This window comes from Thalassophryne amazonica, chromosome 23 (assembly GCF_902500255.1).
Source record: "Thalassophryne amazonica chromosome 23, fThaAma1.1, whole genome shotgun sequence".
In the NCBI taxonomy this organism is placed as follows: domain Eukaryota; kingdom Metazoa; phylum Chordata; class Actinopteri; order Batrachoidiformes; family Batrachoididae; genus Thalassophryne; species Thalassophryne amazonica.
Window position 1 is genome coordinate 13,030,401 of NC_047125.1, and position 16,050 is coordinate 13,046,450.

Here is a 16,050-nt window from a genome sequence, read left to right on the forward strand (position 1 = left end):
GGTTTGGCTTTCCAGGAACTGCAAGAAGCTTACTCCCAGGTTCGTTGGACCATTAAGTCATTAATCCTGTTTCCGCCCATCTCAAGCTGCCCAGAGCCACACGGACCAACCTGACTTACCGCGTCAGCTACAACAAGCCAGTCTCCTCCAGTCCAAATGGTCATTTTTGCCCATCTTGCTGGTCAGTAACACAAGCATCATCCTATACTGTTGCAATCTGGGTTAACGATTTGCCTACCACGAAAATAACAGAAGTGGGACTTCACGATTGGTTGAGTGACGTTTATGCACCGCTGAGCATGTTCATTCTGGTCTATTTAATCCTGTTTGCTTTAATTCAAGTCCAAGTGTTGGTAATCTCTAATTAATCTGTGCCATGATTGACTCTTCTAGATTAATGCCTATTCTAGCCTGTCTGGGAAACCAACACATAAAGTGTAAGAATATGTCTCTGTACTAAGACACATGAACACAGGACTGAGCTTCTTGTATAATTAAGAAAACTTTATTAGCCAGCGTGAATCAAAGGTCGAACAGTAAAAAACTGATTTGACATAATACTGTACTGTGAAGTTTAACTCGACTACAAACGGTGGCTTGATAATCCAAACTAAGGCACTTACACCTTTGTGGTTCACTCTATAAAACAAACTGTTGTTGGTTTGCTTTTTGTTGTTGTTGTTTTTGTCAGACATTGACTTGGGTGGTAATCACCGAGGCATGGGTCGGTGTTCCCTTCCTGATCTTCACCTCCCGACTCATCTGGCACCAGGCGCACAGGTAGCAGCACATAACTGTGCAACAGTCCTCACAACACGAACCCTGCAAAAGAGACACACAACCTCAATTTGTTCAAGATGTCCACACGGATCAGGACAATTAAATATGGAACTTTTTTGTGCGTATGTTTGCTTCATTTCAGCCGATTCAGTGGTGACGTGCAACAAAATGAATAATTCAAATCTTTAATTTGTGCTTTGGCCAAACGGCAAATGCGCGTTTCCACGTCTGATGTCTCATGGGGTCTCAAATTTTCTGATTGTTTGTTTGTTTGTTTGTTTGTTTGTTTTTTAAAGTAAATGAGGTGTCACTCCTGTTACCAACTGAAAACTAAGATGAAAACACAGTGAACTAAAGCAGAAAGACTATAAATGTCACACAAGATAAAAATGAATCCATAAATTTTAAAAAAGATTTTTTTTTAATCTGCATTTTAAAAATTTGAAAAATGTGTCCCATGTAAACAAATTTCATGTGATAATTTCATTATTTCACATTTTTTGTGAAGTGAATTGTGCACTGGGATCACAGCATGAGTGCATAGGCTGCTATGCACAATGCATAGCAGCCTATTTTGTGCAAAAATGCACTGAAAAAAATTATACTTTGGAACAACATAATTTTGGAAGCGGGGGCATGGGAGGATAACCACAAATCAAAGACTTCATAACAAGGCCCAACGATGACTACATGTACACAGGATCATCAGTGAATCAACGGAAACAGATTTATTAGTATCAGGTAGATACTAATTTGCAACCCATTGATAATAAAATGAAAGCTGGCCAAAGAAAAAAGTCACGGAGCAGTGTTAGATATGCTGAGATTCATACTATAGTAATTCTGCATTCAAGATGACTCAGAAATGGCAAGTTGTAAACTTCCAAAAACTGGATTAACTTGATGGACCCAGAAAACAATATGAATGCATATAACATATTTGAGGTTTGTTGTCTTTAAAAAAAATGTAAATAAGTTGTTTTGCACTACCTCAAACAAATACATTTACCATTCTCATTCAAACAACCTAAAAATAGACCTTTTTGTTTGCTTGTTTTGCATGACGTATGTAAAATAAACCACAAATCATTTGTCATATATATAACTGTATTTTTATTTTACACTACTTTCAGACAGCTTAAAAATTGTGCTGAAATTGGCGTTAATGCATGTATTGTTAAAATGTTTATTTAGAAAATATTCCACCATGGTATCAAGTATTTTTAGTGGTATCGATATTTAGTTTGAAATTCTAATATTGTGACAACCCTTGGACTTGTCAACCAGACATTAGCGTTTTGCACGCGGATTTGTGTTACCAGCTTTTAAGTGATATATGAATATAGGTCATTTCAAACCCAAAACGCACTGAGAGCTGTGACAAGCAGGAAGCATACGGACACGCCGCTTTATGTTAAATGTCTTGAGTCTTCCACACCAGACTTACAGGGATGCTGTAGCGCTCCCTTATGGAAGATCGGAGCGAGCAGGACACCACGAAGCAGACGTCGCACATCGGCGAGCAGCAGCACCAACCAAAGTTATTGGCTGTCTCACACTGCATGCACGGGAAGCACCAAAGACCGCAGCAACCTTAAAAAGATACAAGAGCAGGAAAGAAAAACTCAACCAGGTAACCAATGACACATGAAGGGGGCGTTTTTGTTGTTGTTTTTAGTGTTGTTGTCTTACAGGTGCCCATGTCACTGAAGCAGTCGCAGAGGGTCGTGCTCCATTGCCCTGAGGTGTGGGTCGTGGTGGTCACCATAGTAACCATCGGGGCTGGCTGCTGCTGGACGGCCATTTCTGAAGGACACAAGACAGAGCGCCGTTATTTCCCATTTAATCCTCACCAGCAAATCAGGGCACATTTTGAAGAGTCATAGTAACGTCTTGATTCATCTTTGTTGGTACAGTCAAAAGTTGGTACAGTCAAAAAATGGCTCACTGTATGAACTCAATTAAGTGCAGGATTTCCATCTAATAAATATATGTAGCCCCAACTCAAATAAAACACATCCATGCAAGATACTGCAATTTAATTTAGTTGGGACTACATATATTTATTAGATGGAAATCCAATCCAATGAGTCAGTTTTTTGAGTGTATTACTTAACCAAGTGACTCACTGGATGAACTCAGTTCAATTATGGGCAGGATTTCCATATAATAAATATATGTAGCCCCAACTAAATTAAATTATTACATAGACGCTAAAGTGTGGTGTCTTGGTGAACTTATGACAAAAATTTGGCTCTTCTGATCTTAAAAAAATTTCTGCACTTTGAGCTGTCTTGTTTCTTTTTTTTCTCTGCATGTGCACATTGTGAAAGTGTTCCTGCTAGGAAGCCTCACTGCACTGCTGCTTTGATCCCTCAGTCAGAACAAAATGGAAGTTGATCTTCTGACCTCTCTGAAGAACACAAAATATGTACTTGTGTGAAAAATATTGATTCCTCTACCGCCACCTTTTGTGCTTTATTACATGCACATCTGTGCAATATATTCTATGCAATACTTAAAACTATACGTTTTACTCAATATACTGATATACTTAACTTTTTGGTCCAATTTAAACCTCTGATCTAGAGTAAACTTTTGATCCAGATTAAATTTTTTATCCAATTGGATCAAAGGTTTATCTAAGTTAAACCTTTGATCCAAATTGAATTTTTGGTCCATTTTAAATATCTGTTCCAAGTTAAACTTTTGATCCAGATTAAATTTTTAGGTCTGTTTAAAACTTTGTTCCAGGTTAAAGTTTTGATTTCAGATTACATTTTTCGTCAAATTTAAAACTCTGATCCAGGTTAAAATTTTAATCCATGCAAAATGTTTGATCCCGATTAAATTTTTGGTCCAATTTAAACCTCTAGTTTAGATTAACCTTTTGATTCAGGTTAAACGTTTGATCCAGATTGATGTTTTGGTCCAATTTAGGTTAAACTTTTGATCCAGATTAAATTTTTGATTCAGTTTAAAACTCTGATCCAGGTTAAACTCTTTGAACCAGGTTAAAGTTTTGATTCCTGATTACATTTTTGGTCCAAGTTAAAACTTTGATCCATGTGAAATGTTTGATCCACGGTTTTAATTTTTGGTCCATTTCAAACCTCTACTCCATGTTAATCTTTTTGGCCAGATTACATTTATCAATCAATCAATCAGTTTTTTATATAGCGCCAAATCACAACAAACAGTTGCCCCAAGGCGCTTTATATTGTAAGGCAAGGCCATACAATAATTATGTAAAACCCCAATGGTCAAAACGACCCCCTGTGAGCAAGCACTTGGCTACAGTGGGAAGGAAAAACTCCCTTTTAACAGGAAGAAACCTCCAGCAGAACCAGGCTCAGGGAGGGGCAGTCTTCTGCTGGGACTGGTTGGGGCTGAGGGAGAGAACCAGGAAAAAGACATGCTGTGGAGGGGAGCAGAGATCGATCACTAATGATTAAATGCAGAGTGGTGCATATAGAGCAAAAAGAGAAAAACAGTGCATCATGGGAACCCCCCAGCAGTCTATGTCTATAGCAGCATAACTAAGGGATGGTTCAGGGTCACCTGATCCAGCCCTAACTATAAGCTTTAGCAAAAAGGAAAGTTTTAAGCCTAATCTTAAAAGTAGAGAGGGTGTCTGTCTCCCTGATCTGAATTGGGAGCTGGTTCCACAGGAGAGGAGCCTGAAAGCTGAAGGCTCTGCCTCCCATTCTACTCTTACAAACCCTAGGAACTACAAGTAAGCCTGCAGTCTGAGAGCGAAGCGCTCTATTGGGGTGATATGGTACTACGAGGTCCCTAAGATAAGATGGGACCTGATTATTCAAAACCTTATAAGTAAGAAGAAGAATTTTAAATTCTATTCTAGAATTAACAGGAAGCCAATGAAGAGAGGCCAATATGGGTGAGATATGCTCTCTCCTTCTAGTCCCCGTCAGTACTCTAGCTGCAGCATTTTGAATTAACTGAAGGCTTTTTAGGGAACTTTAGGACAACCTGATAATAATGAATTACAATAGTCCAGCCTAGAGGAAATAAATGCATGAATTAGTTTTTCAGCATCACTCTGAGACAAGACCTTTCTGATTTTAGAGATATTGCGTAAATGCAAAAAAGCAGTCCTACATATTTGTTTAATATGCGCTTTGAATGACATATCCTGATCAAAAATGACTCCAAGATTTCTCACAGTATTACTAGAGGTCAGGGTAATGCCATCCAGAGTAAGGATCTGGTTAGACACCATGTTTCTAAGATTTGTGGGGCCAAGTACAATAACTTCAGTTTTATCTGAGTTTAAAAGCAGGAAATTAGAGGTCATCCATGTCTTTATGTCTGTAAGACAATCCTGCAGTTTAGCTAATTGGTGTGTGTCCTCTGGCTTCATGGATAGATAAAGCTGGGTATCATCTGCGTAACAATGAAAATTTAAGCAATACCGTCTAATAATACTGCCTAAGGGAAGCATGTATAAAGTGAATAAAATTGGTCCTAGCACAGAACCTTGTGGAACTCCATAATTAACTTTAGTCTGTGAAGAAGATTCCCCATTTACATGAACAAATTGTAATCTATTAGACAAATATGATTCAAACCACCGCAGCGCAGTGCCTTTAATACCTATGGCATGCTCTAATCTCTGTAATAAAATTTTATGGTCAACAGTATCAAAAGCAGCACTGAGGTCTAACAGAACAAGCACAGAGATGAGTCCACTGTCCGAGGCCATAAGAAGATCATTTGTAACCTTCACTAATGCTGTTTCTGTACTATGATGAATTCTAAAACCTGACTGAAACTCTTCAAATAGACCATTCCTCTGCAGATGATCAGTTAGCTGTTTTACAACTACCCTTTCAAGAATTTTTGAGAGAAAAGGAAGGTTGGAGATTGGCCTATAATTAGCTAAGATAGCTGGGTCAAGTGATGGCTTTTTAAGTAATGGTTTAATTACTGCCACCTTAAAAGCCTGTGGTACATAGCCAACTAACAAAGATAGATTGATCATATTTAAGATCGAAGCATTAAATAATGGTAGGGCTTCCTTGAGCAGCCTGGTAGGAATGGGGTCTAATAAACATGTTGATGGTTTGGATGAAGTAACTAATGAAAATAACTCAGACAGAACAATCGGAGAGAAAGAGTCTAACCAAATACCGGCATCACTGAAAGCAGCCAAAGATAACGATACGTCTTTGGGATGGTTATGAGTAATTTTTTCTCTCATAGTTAAAATTTTGTTAGCAAAGAAAGTCATGAAGTCATTACTAGTTAAAGTTAATGGAATACTCAGCTCAATAGAGCTCTGACTCTTTGTCAGCCTGGCTACAGTGCTGAAAAGAAACCTGGGGTTGTTCTTATTTTCTTCAATTAGTGATGAGTAGAAAGATGTCCTAGCTTTACGGAGGGCTTTTTTTATAGAGCAACAAACTCTTTTTCCAGGCTAAGTGAAGATCTTCTAAATTATTGAGACGCCATTTCCTCTCCAACTTACGGGTTATCTGCTTTAAGCTACGAGTTTGTGAGTTATACCACGGAGTCAGGCACTTCTGATTTAAAGCTCTCTTTTTTAGAGGAGCTACAGCATCCAAAGTTGTCTTCAATGAGGATGTAAAACTATTGACGAGATACTCTATCTCACTTACAGAGTTTAGGTAGCTACTCTGCACTGTGTTGGTATATGGCATTAGGGAACATAAAGAAGGAAACATATCCTTAAACCTAGTTACAGCGCTTTCTGAAAGACTTCTAGTGTAATGAAACTTATTCCCCACTGCTGGGTAGTCCATCAGAGTAAATGTAAATGTTATTAAGAAATGATCAGACAGAAGGGAGTTTTCAGGGAATACTGTTAAGTCTTCAATTTCCATACCATAAGTCAGAACAAGATCTAAGATATGATTAAAGTGGTGGGTGGACTCATTTACATTTTGAGCAAAGCCAATAGAGTCTAATAATAGATTAAATGCAGTGTTGAGGCTGTCATTCTCAGCATGTGTGGATGTTAAAATCGCCCACTATAATTATCTTATCTGAGCTAAGCACTAAGTCAGACAAAAGGTCTGAAAATTCACAGAGAAACTCACAGTAACGACCAGGAGGACGATAGATAATAACAAATAAAACTGGTTTTTGGGACTTCCAATTTGGATGGACAAGACTAAGAGTCAAGCTTTCAAATGAATTAAAGCTCTGTCTGGGTTTTTGATTAATTAATAAGATGGAATGGAAGATTGCTGCTAATCCTCCGCCTCGGCCCGTGCTACGAGCATTCTGACAGTTAGTGTGACTCGGGGGTGTTGACTCATTTAAACTAACATAATCATCCTGCTGTAACCAGGTTTCTGTAAGGCAGAATAAATCAATATGTTGATCAATTATTATATCATTTACTAACAGGGACTTAGAAGAGAGAGACCTAATGTTTAATAGACCACATTTAACTGTTTTAGTCTGTGGTGCAGTTGAAGGTGCTATATTATTTTTTCTTTTTGAATTTTTATGCTTAAATAGATTTTTTGCTGGTTATTGGTGGTCTGGGAGCAGACACCGTCTCTACGGGGATGGGGTAATAAGGGGATGGCAGGGGGAGAGAAGCTGCAGAGAGGTGTGTAAGACTACAACTCTGCTTCCTGGTCCCAACCCTGGATAGTCACGGTTTGGAGGATTTAAGAAAATTGGCCAGATTTCTAGAAATGAGAGCTGCTCCATCCAAAGTGGGATGGATGCCGTCTCTCCTAACAAGACCAGGTTTTCCCCAGAAGCTTTGCCAATTATCTATGAAGCCCACCTCATTTTTAAATCTGTGACAGTAGACAGTTCTCAAAAACTGAGTGACTGTGCAAGAAAGAGAACAGTGAGGAAAGCCACCAAGACACCCAGACAACCCAGAAAACGTTTTAGGCTTCTGTGGCTGTGATTGAAGAAATTTGTGCACAGTGCAAATTCTGCGTTTTGTATCTCCAGTTATACAGTTTCATGATGAAGTGGTATAGAGGAAGGTCTTCTTTCAGTAAAACATCAAATCTAGGCTTTCATCTCAGATGTACCTTCTGGCAAATTGTAGGTGAACTTTCAGGTCATCTTTTTAAGAAAATCCTCCTCTGTACCACTTCATCATAAAGCTGTATAAGTGGGGATAGAAAATCCAAAACTTGCACTGTGCACAGTTTCTCCACTCACAGCCACAGAAGCCTGTAACTTCTTCCGGGTTGTCTGGGTGTCTTGGTGGCTTTCCTCACTCTTCTCCTTGCACAGTCACTTAGTTTTTCAGAACTGTCTACTCCACACAGATTTACCATAGAGTGCCATACTGTTTGTATTTCTTCAAAACTGATGTAAATAAAGTCCAAGACATAATCAGTGACTTGGAAATGTTCATGAAGAAAACTGGCAATAAAACTGATTATTTACAGGTATTATACCAAAGGGGTCCATTACTTATTCAACCCATCATCTTGGCTTTTATATTTTTTAATTTATGTCAGGTTGTCAAGATTTACTTTCAGTTTGAGTTTAAGGAAGATCATCTTAGAAATTTTTATATTGAGAAGCCTGGTTTACTTTTTGTATTTGAAATGTCATAAACAAATGAAAATGTGCGAAATACCAAGGGGTTGAATATTTTTGCCAGCCACTGTACATATACATTCGTAAAACATTTTTCTCAAATCGTTACTTCTAAAGTAAGTAATATTGTTTCTAGCACCATGACACATTTGTCAATTAACTGAAATTTTCTGGCTCTTCTGAGCTTTAAAAAATTTTTTATTTTTTTTTTATTTATTTATTTATTTTTTTACGTAACATCTGTTGGTTTTATGTGTAGCTTGTCTGGACAGCGCCCCCCACTGGCAGTTCATTCAATTTTGCCAGAGTTCATGCCCATTTGAGGTGATTTTCAAATAAAAGAACTAATTGTTCCAAGTTAAACTTTTGATCCAGATTAAATTTTTAGGTCTGTTTAAAACTCATAACGAACTAAATGTTCGTTATGAGTTTTATTTGAAGAGTTAAAAGTGTTTGCTGAAGAGGAGTTAAGTCAGTATTTTTAAAATCAAGAGTCAACAATTGAATCTGTTTATACAAAAAAAGAGGAGCTCAAAAGTAACCAGATGGTTTGTGAAGAAATAAACACATTAAACTCAACGTGTGAACGTTAAATTATTATTATTATTTTTTTTTTTTTTTTTGAAAAGCGGCATCGGTGCAAAGTGCACGTGCGTTTATGCACCAAAGTAAAATAAAACGCGTTCACACAACTACAAGAGGATGAAAAAGTGAGTTGAAGCAGTAAAGTTCTTACCTCACGCCTGCTGCTCTGAGTAAATATTGAAACCTCAGAAGCAGGATGTCGTTTTTGGAAAGCAGTGAAAAAAAGTGGTGAAATAATGTTTAACTTTCATTTTCTCTGAAAATACACCCACCCATCCCCTCCAACACACACACACACACACACACACAGAGACCCAATAAAACGTAGTACTGTTTGCTGAGTGGAAAAAAAGAAAATGCACAAAATTAGCGTTTTGTACGGTTAAACAGCATTTAATATTTGCAAGGAGGTTAACTGCAAAGTACACAAAGTAAAATGTGTCAAACTTTTTCAGGGAAAACTACAGTACACAATTACTGCAACTTTTTTTTTTTTTTTTTTTTTTTTTTTTGTACAAAATACTGTAAAATATTATAACCTTACATCCCCAAATGGGAAAAAGTTGGGATGGGATGGAAAATTCAAAACACCTACTTTGACTTCTATTTCATAGCATTTAATTGCATGAGCCCAACATATTATGAAGTACAGACAGTGTGGTACTGTATGGTAAAGTGGGCAGTTCTCAAAAACTGGGTGATCATGCTGGAAGATGAGTGAGGGAAGCCACCAAGACAGCTGGACAACTCTTAAGGAGTTATAGGCTTCTTCTGTGGTAGTAACTGGAGAAACTGTGTGGTAGTCCAATTATTACATAGACGCTAAAGTGTGGTGTCTTGGTGACCTCATGACAAAAATTTGGCTCTTCTGATCTTAAAAAAATTTCTGCAGTTTGAGCGGTATATCAACAATTGTTTCGAAAAAATCAAATACCAAGAATAATTGTTTATATCTAAATCTCCTTTCCCTGCTACCGATAGTCGCTATTATCGGTGGATGCTGATTGGCTGTCTGGTGTGGAATCATGCCAACCCAGAGAATATTGTTGTTCAGTAATTGATGCTATTTCTTATGTTGTAATTTGCTGATTTGCATTGTGGTTAGTAACGGAAACAATACAGCAGCTGCCAGGAAAGCCACCCGTTAGAAAATTAAAGTGTTATCTTTAATGTCTGTCAATCGGAAACATTTGCTGCTTCTGTAGTATGTTCTTGTTGACAGTCACCGTGTTGTTCATGTAGGTCACCTCTTGACTGCTTTCTGAGGCGACCTACATGATCAACGTGGAGGTTGTCGATCTTTTCAATACATAATTGTTTTTTGTTTTTTTTGTCTTGGATGTTGGTCAGTTAAAATGGATTTGCCATGAATCTCTCAGCTGACTGAGTGTGTGTAAAGCCGAGTGAACTCAGGGCTGAAGTACTTCAGGCGGGTAGTGATGATGTTCTCTTTGCTTTCATTTGGAAAATGTGCCTCAAAGACTGGGTGATGATGACCTAGACTGCACCACCTACAGAGGTTTTACTCTGCTCTCTGTGCTGACTAAGGGACTTGCAAGGGTCATCCTCACTAGGATTCAGTGACAGATGCTTGCAACTAGAGAAGTCTCATTTCACAGTCAATAAGTGACTCATCGAGAAGATCCAGGTCTGCAAGTATTCATTAAACACAAGCAGGAATATCTGTAGTGTGGTCAGGAACATCAAAAGTATTGGTACACAGGTTACGGTGAGTCCTGTGGAGGCAGAGCTTCTGACTTCTTCCCAGTGAATTCTGGTGTTCCTCAGGAACATGTTTAGGATCCTCTTATGTTCAATGTTTGCATGGACTGGGTGCTGGGTACGGCGATGCAGTCCATAGGACTTGGGTATCCTCGTTGGTGAAGAAAGGTTCACTGACCTCGACTTTGTGGATGATTCTGCGATTTATTTATTTTTGAATCATTGGATGTCCTGTGTGCAAAACCTGAAGCTGAGTGAGGAGTTTGAGTGGGATTGCAGTTGCCCTACATCAAGACTAAGAAAGATTTTCAGTGATTTATAGACTCAGCCAGAGTCTGAATTTATCTTGGCAGTGACATTCATAACTCTGGGAGATCGATCTGAGATTGAGAGACAACCCGGAAAAGCTCATGGAGTCATGAGATCAGGAGGAGGAGAATGAAGGTCCAAGTCTTTGGGGTGCTGGTGCTTTCTATCTTACTGTATAATTGTAAGACTTGAACTCTGAGGTGATAACTCAATGTCTTTGGGGGGGGGGGGGGGTCCACTGGTGTCATATCTCGTGTCATGTCCAACACCAATTAACACTCAAAGTATCGCAGGATTTATGAAAATGGCAGTTTTGGAAGAAATTTCTCCATTTTGCCACGATGGAATTTGGCAATGAATGGTGTCGATGGAAAGGTGGTGCAGCAGATTTCCATATCTGGTGTCAAATCTATTGCGAATTAACACTTAACCAATAGGGGGCGCTTCAAAGACAGCACAGCAGAATTTTATGAAAATGTGAAAGTGTCATTATTGGCAGAAATTTCTCAGTTTTTCCATCATGGAATCTGGCATGAGGGATGTGGAAAGGTGGGAAGGTCCACTTTCCATATCTGGTGTCAAATCTAAGGCCAACTGACACTTGACCAAGTGAGGGCGCTCTGAAATCAGCCTATATGGTGAAATGTTTTGAAGATTTTCAAGATGGAATTTCATTACAAATTCAGTGTTGGCAAAGTAACTTTGAAATGTTACTTCATTAGTTACTTTATACAGTTGTATTTTACAGTTACTTCATTAGCAGTTGTGGACAACTTGTCAGCAGCTCTCTCTGAAGATCTTCCAGTAGCACAAAGACCAGACTAAAAGTTGAACTAAAACTGCCAGAAATAAAATGCACAACAATAAAGTGCCATATTTAAAAAATTAAACTTATTGAAATATTAAAAAAAACAAAACTAACAATTCTTGTTTTCATTAAGAGTTTACAGCAGCACTCACACAGCACATCTCAAATCCATGATGGTAAACAGCCCCACCGTGTGGTCGGAACACGTATTTTTATTTTTAAAGGTGGAATCTAAACTGGAATGTATCTAAACTATATAAGATGGATCAGTGAATGTGAAGCTGGCGATGAAAGTGGAGCCAACTTCAGCCGTTATTCTGTCTAAGGTCATTGTACAGCGCTAGCTAGCTGTTGCTGTCTTATTGTGTCTGATAAACATATAGTAATTTAATGGCAACCTAACTGCCACTAATTTACCATATGAATGTTTTACTTTCCTCTATATGGAAAGTAAAACATGTAGTCTAATTTGAATTTTCCGTTTTTCCTCTAAAGCTTCATGGAAATATATTGTAATTCTGTCATTCTACACTAGGTGTCGCAAGAAGCTTATAAATTATTAAGGGATCTTGCATAGGCGTGACACTGCTTTGTATCAAGTGGGGAAAATTTTAAGTTTGCCCTGTTGGTGGCGCTATAATAAAAGCTGGTGGAAAGCAAAGGGGGATTTTCACGCACCTACACGCGAACGTATGATTTATTTTATGCGTGCATTTTAATTTTATGCTGCATTAGAATTCACAAACATTTAAGATGCAGATATTGAACTTTGCAACAGTGTTTATTTACCAAAGATGCATATTTTGCACACCGAGTACACATAGACACACATTAGCTTATGTGTTTTATTTTACAGAATAAAGTACTTTCTAGTACATACGGCAGTGCATACAAATTAAATAAATGTACTTCCACCATGAAAATGATGCATAAACATGAGTGCATCATTACTTATTACACAACCCTTCGAAATTATTACATTTCAATATTTTACTTTTATTTTCAAATTTGTTATGTGAGTTTCATTAAAATAAAGCAGATACTGTTACCAGTCAGGGATGTAAGTAAAAACTGACTTGGAAATGTTCGTGTATCGATCCAGAAGAAAGAAAAATGCAAAGCTCACTCATGGTACAGGGCGTCCTAAACAGGAAGTGCCAAATTTCAAATCCACAGTAAAACAGGAAATGTTCAAATGTCAAACACTTCCTGGATTGACAGATGAGATACCATGGAATCTCGTGGGAACTCTGGCAAGCTCACACTCAAACAGGAAGTGCCAAATTTCAAATCCACAGTAAAACAGGAAATGAACTCCTCCCAATAAAGAATTGTGATTTAGACTCAATTTGCGACATCCCTGTAAAAGAAAGAGTAACATATTTGGGCATTATTATTTGTAAAAATTATACGGAGAGATGTGCTGTAAATTTTGGTCCCATAACTGATAAAACAAAGAAGCGTTTCAACCAGTGGCTCCAAAGGGATCTAAGTCTGAAAGGCAGAGTTCTGCTTACTAAAGCAGAAGGAATCTCACGGCTTACTTATTCTGTCTTATCACTATATTTAGACAATCCTACCCTTAAATCTATAAACCAGATACTGTTCAACTTTATTTGGACTTTACAACTCTAAACAATACCTTCAAAATAAACTGGATAAAGTCTTATCTCAAAAACCCGACTTCCATTTGGAATATTTTTCCTCATCATATATTCTCGTCGGTTGGTGGCCTCAATTTCCTCCTCCTCTGTAATTACAATGTTGACAAGATTCCAGCAAATTTATCTGCTTTTCACAAACAATCACTATTAGCATGGGCACTTTTATATAAACATAATTTTTCTCCTCATTTTTTTTTTATTTGGAATAACCAATTTATACTTTATAAGAATAAATCATTATTTTTTTCCGCATTGGTTTAACAAGAATATCCAACTGGTGGATCAACTTTTTGATAAAGATGGACTCTTATTGAGGTACAATAAATTCAATAAAAGGTATAATCTTGCTGTAACACTGAAGGAATATGCAATTGTGTTTGATGCGGTTTCCAAAGAAACTTGTGAACTGTTCAAGTCAAATTACTTTAATGGAACGATGTCTGTATCATGTGTAACTGACACTGCTGTTGGGAAAACTTGTTTTGCATCTAAAGCTCGTAAAAATAACAAAAGAATTCGTGCCCTATTTCAACAGGATATAATATCTGTGCCCAATGTAATTTTTTACTGGCGAAACTTTGTAAATGATATCTGGAACCAGAGCTGGTCCATCCTCCAAAAACATGATAAATAACAAAATGAAAGATGTAGCGTTTAAACTTTTGCATAGAATTTACCCCACAAATCAATATATGGTAAAAATTTCTCAAAACTATTGATCCCAGCTGTTCTTTTTGCAAAAAAAAAAAAAAAAAAAAAACTCCTGAAACTATTAGTCACCTTTTCTGGAGCTGTCCAGTCATGAGAATCTTTTGGAAAGATTGTCAGCAATTTATCAGGAAGTTTGATCCTGCTTTTTTATTAAAATTTGAACATGTAATTTTTGGTATTCACACGAATCTCCTCAGAAACAAAAACATTGTTTTAAATTTAATTGTTGTTTTTTTTCAAAATTTTACATAGACAAATGTAAATTTTCAAACACAACTTTATTTTTCCCTGTTGTTATAAAAGAAATTGAAATGTATTTGTCCTCCATAGCAAAGAGCTCAAGTCAAAAAGCAATCCTTACATATAATAGCTGCTTGTCACTGAATATAGTCAACATTTCTTGATCTCATATTGTATAGACATTTTTTTTTCTTCCATTGTGTTACACAAAAAAATGTATGTTTTTATATATATATATATATATATATATATACTCAACAAAAATATAAACGCAACACTTTTGGTTTTGCTCCCATTTTGTATGAGATGAACTCAAAGATCTAAAACTTTTTCCACATACACAATATCACCATTTCCCTCAAATATTGTTCACAAACCAGTCTAAATCTGTGATAGTGAGCACTTCTCCTTTGCTGAGATAATCCATCCCACCTCACAGGTGTGCCATACCAAGATGCTGATTAGACACCATGATTAGTGCACAGGTGTGCCTTAGACTGCCCACAATAAAAGGCCACTCTGAAAGGTGCAGTTTTATCACACAGCACAATGCCACAGATGTCGCAAGATTTGAGGGAGCGTGCAGTTGGCATGCTGACAGCAGGAATGTCAATCAGAGCTGTTGCTCGTGTATTGAATGTTCATGTCTCTACCATAAGCTGTCTCCAAAGGCGTTTCAGAGAATTTGGCAGTACATCCAACCAGTCTCACAACCGCAGACCACGTGTAACCACACCAGCCCAGGACCTTCACATCCAGCATGTTTACCTCCAAGATCGTCTGAGACCAGCCACTCGGACAGCTGCTGGAACAATCGGTTTGCATAACCAAAGCATTTCTGCACAAACTGTCAGAAACCGTCTCAGGGAAGCTCATCTGCATGCTCGTCGTCCTCATCGGAGTCTCGACCTGACTCCAGTTCGTCGTCGTAACCGACCTGAGTGGGCAAATGCTCACATTCGCTGGCGTTTGCCACGTTGGAGAGGTGTTCTCTTCACGGATGATGCGAAGGAGATGTGTTGCACTGCATGTTGGCAAATGGTGGTCACACCAGATACTGACTGGTATCCCCCCCAAATAAAACAAAACTGCACCTTTCAGAGTGGCCTTTTATTGTGGGCAGTCTAAGGCACACCTGTGCACTAATCATGGTGTCTAATCAGCATCTTGGTATGGCACACCTGTGAGGTGGGATGGATTATCTCAGCAAAGGAGAAGTGCTCACTATCACAGATTTAGAGTGGTTTGTGAACAATATTTGAGGGAAATGGTGATATTGTGTATATGGAAAAAGTTTTAGATCTTTGAGTTCATCTCATACAAAATGGGAGCAAAACCAAAAGTGTTGCGTTTATATTTTATATATAATTGCTTTTGCCTTTGCCTCCCCCTGGCATTCTGATGTTCATGTATAGTTTACTTTAAATATTACCAAAAAAAGGAACTTCTTTTTTCTTCTTTTTCCTTTCTATATCTCTTTGGGTTTATGTTTTGTTTGTTTGTTTGTTGTATTTGTTGAAATAAAGATTTGAAAGGGAAAAAAAAAGTAAAACAGGAAATGTTCAAATGTCAAACACTTCCTGGCTTGACAGAGAAGATCCCATGGAATCTCACGGGACCTCAGTAGCAAGCTCACATTCAAACAGGAAGTGCCAAATTTTCAGT

At 37.8% G+C, this 16,050-nt stretch overlaps 1 protein-coding gene across 1 annotated transcript; it reads right to left on the reverse strand.

Moving 5' to 3' along the window:
- Positions 1 to 483: 483 nt before the first annotated feature.
- ponzr1 (plac8 onzin related protein 1) lies at positions 484 to 9,130 on the reverse strand. The gene is made up of 4 exons (XM_034164533.1): positions 9,083 to 9,130; positions 2,473 to 2,586; positions 2,228 to 2,373; positions 484 to 822 (listed from the first exon to the last, which is right to left on the reverse strand). The coding sequence occupies exons 2-4, from the start codon at positions 2,582 to 2,584 to the stop codon at positions 688 to 690; spliced, it is 393 nt and encodes a 130-aa protein (XP_034020424.1). The 5' UTR covers positions 2,585 to 2,586; positions 9,083 to 9,130; the 3' UTR covers positions 484 to 687.
- Between the last annotated feature and the right edge of the window lie 6,920 nt (positions 9,131 to 16,050).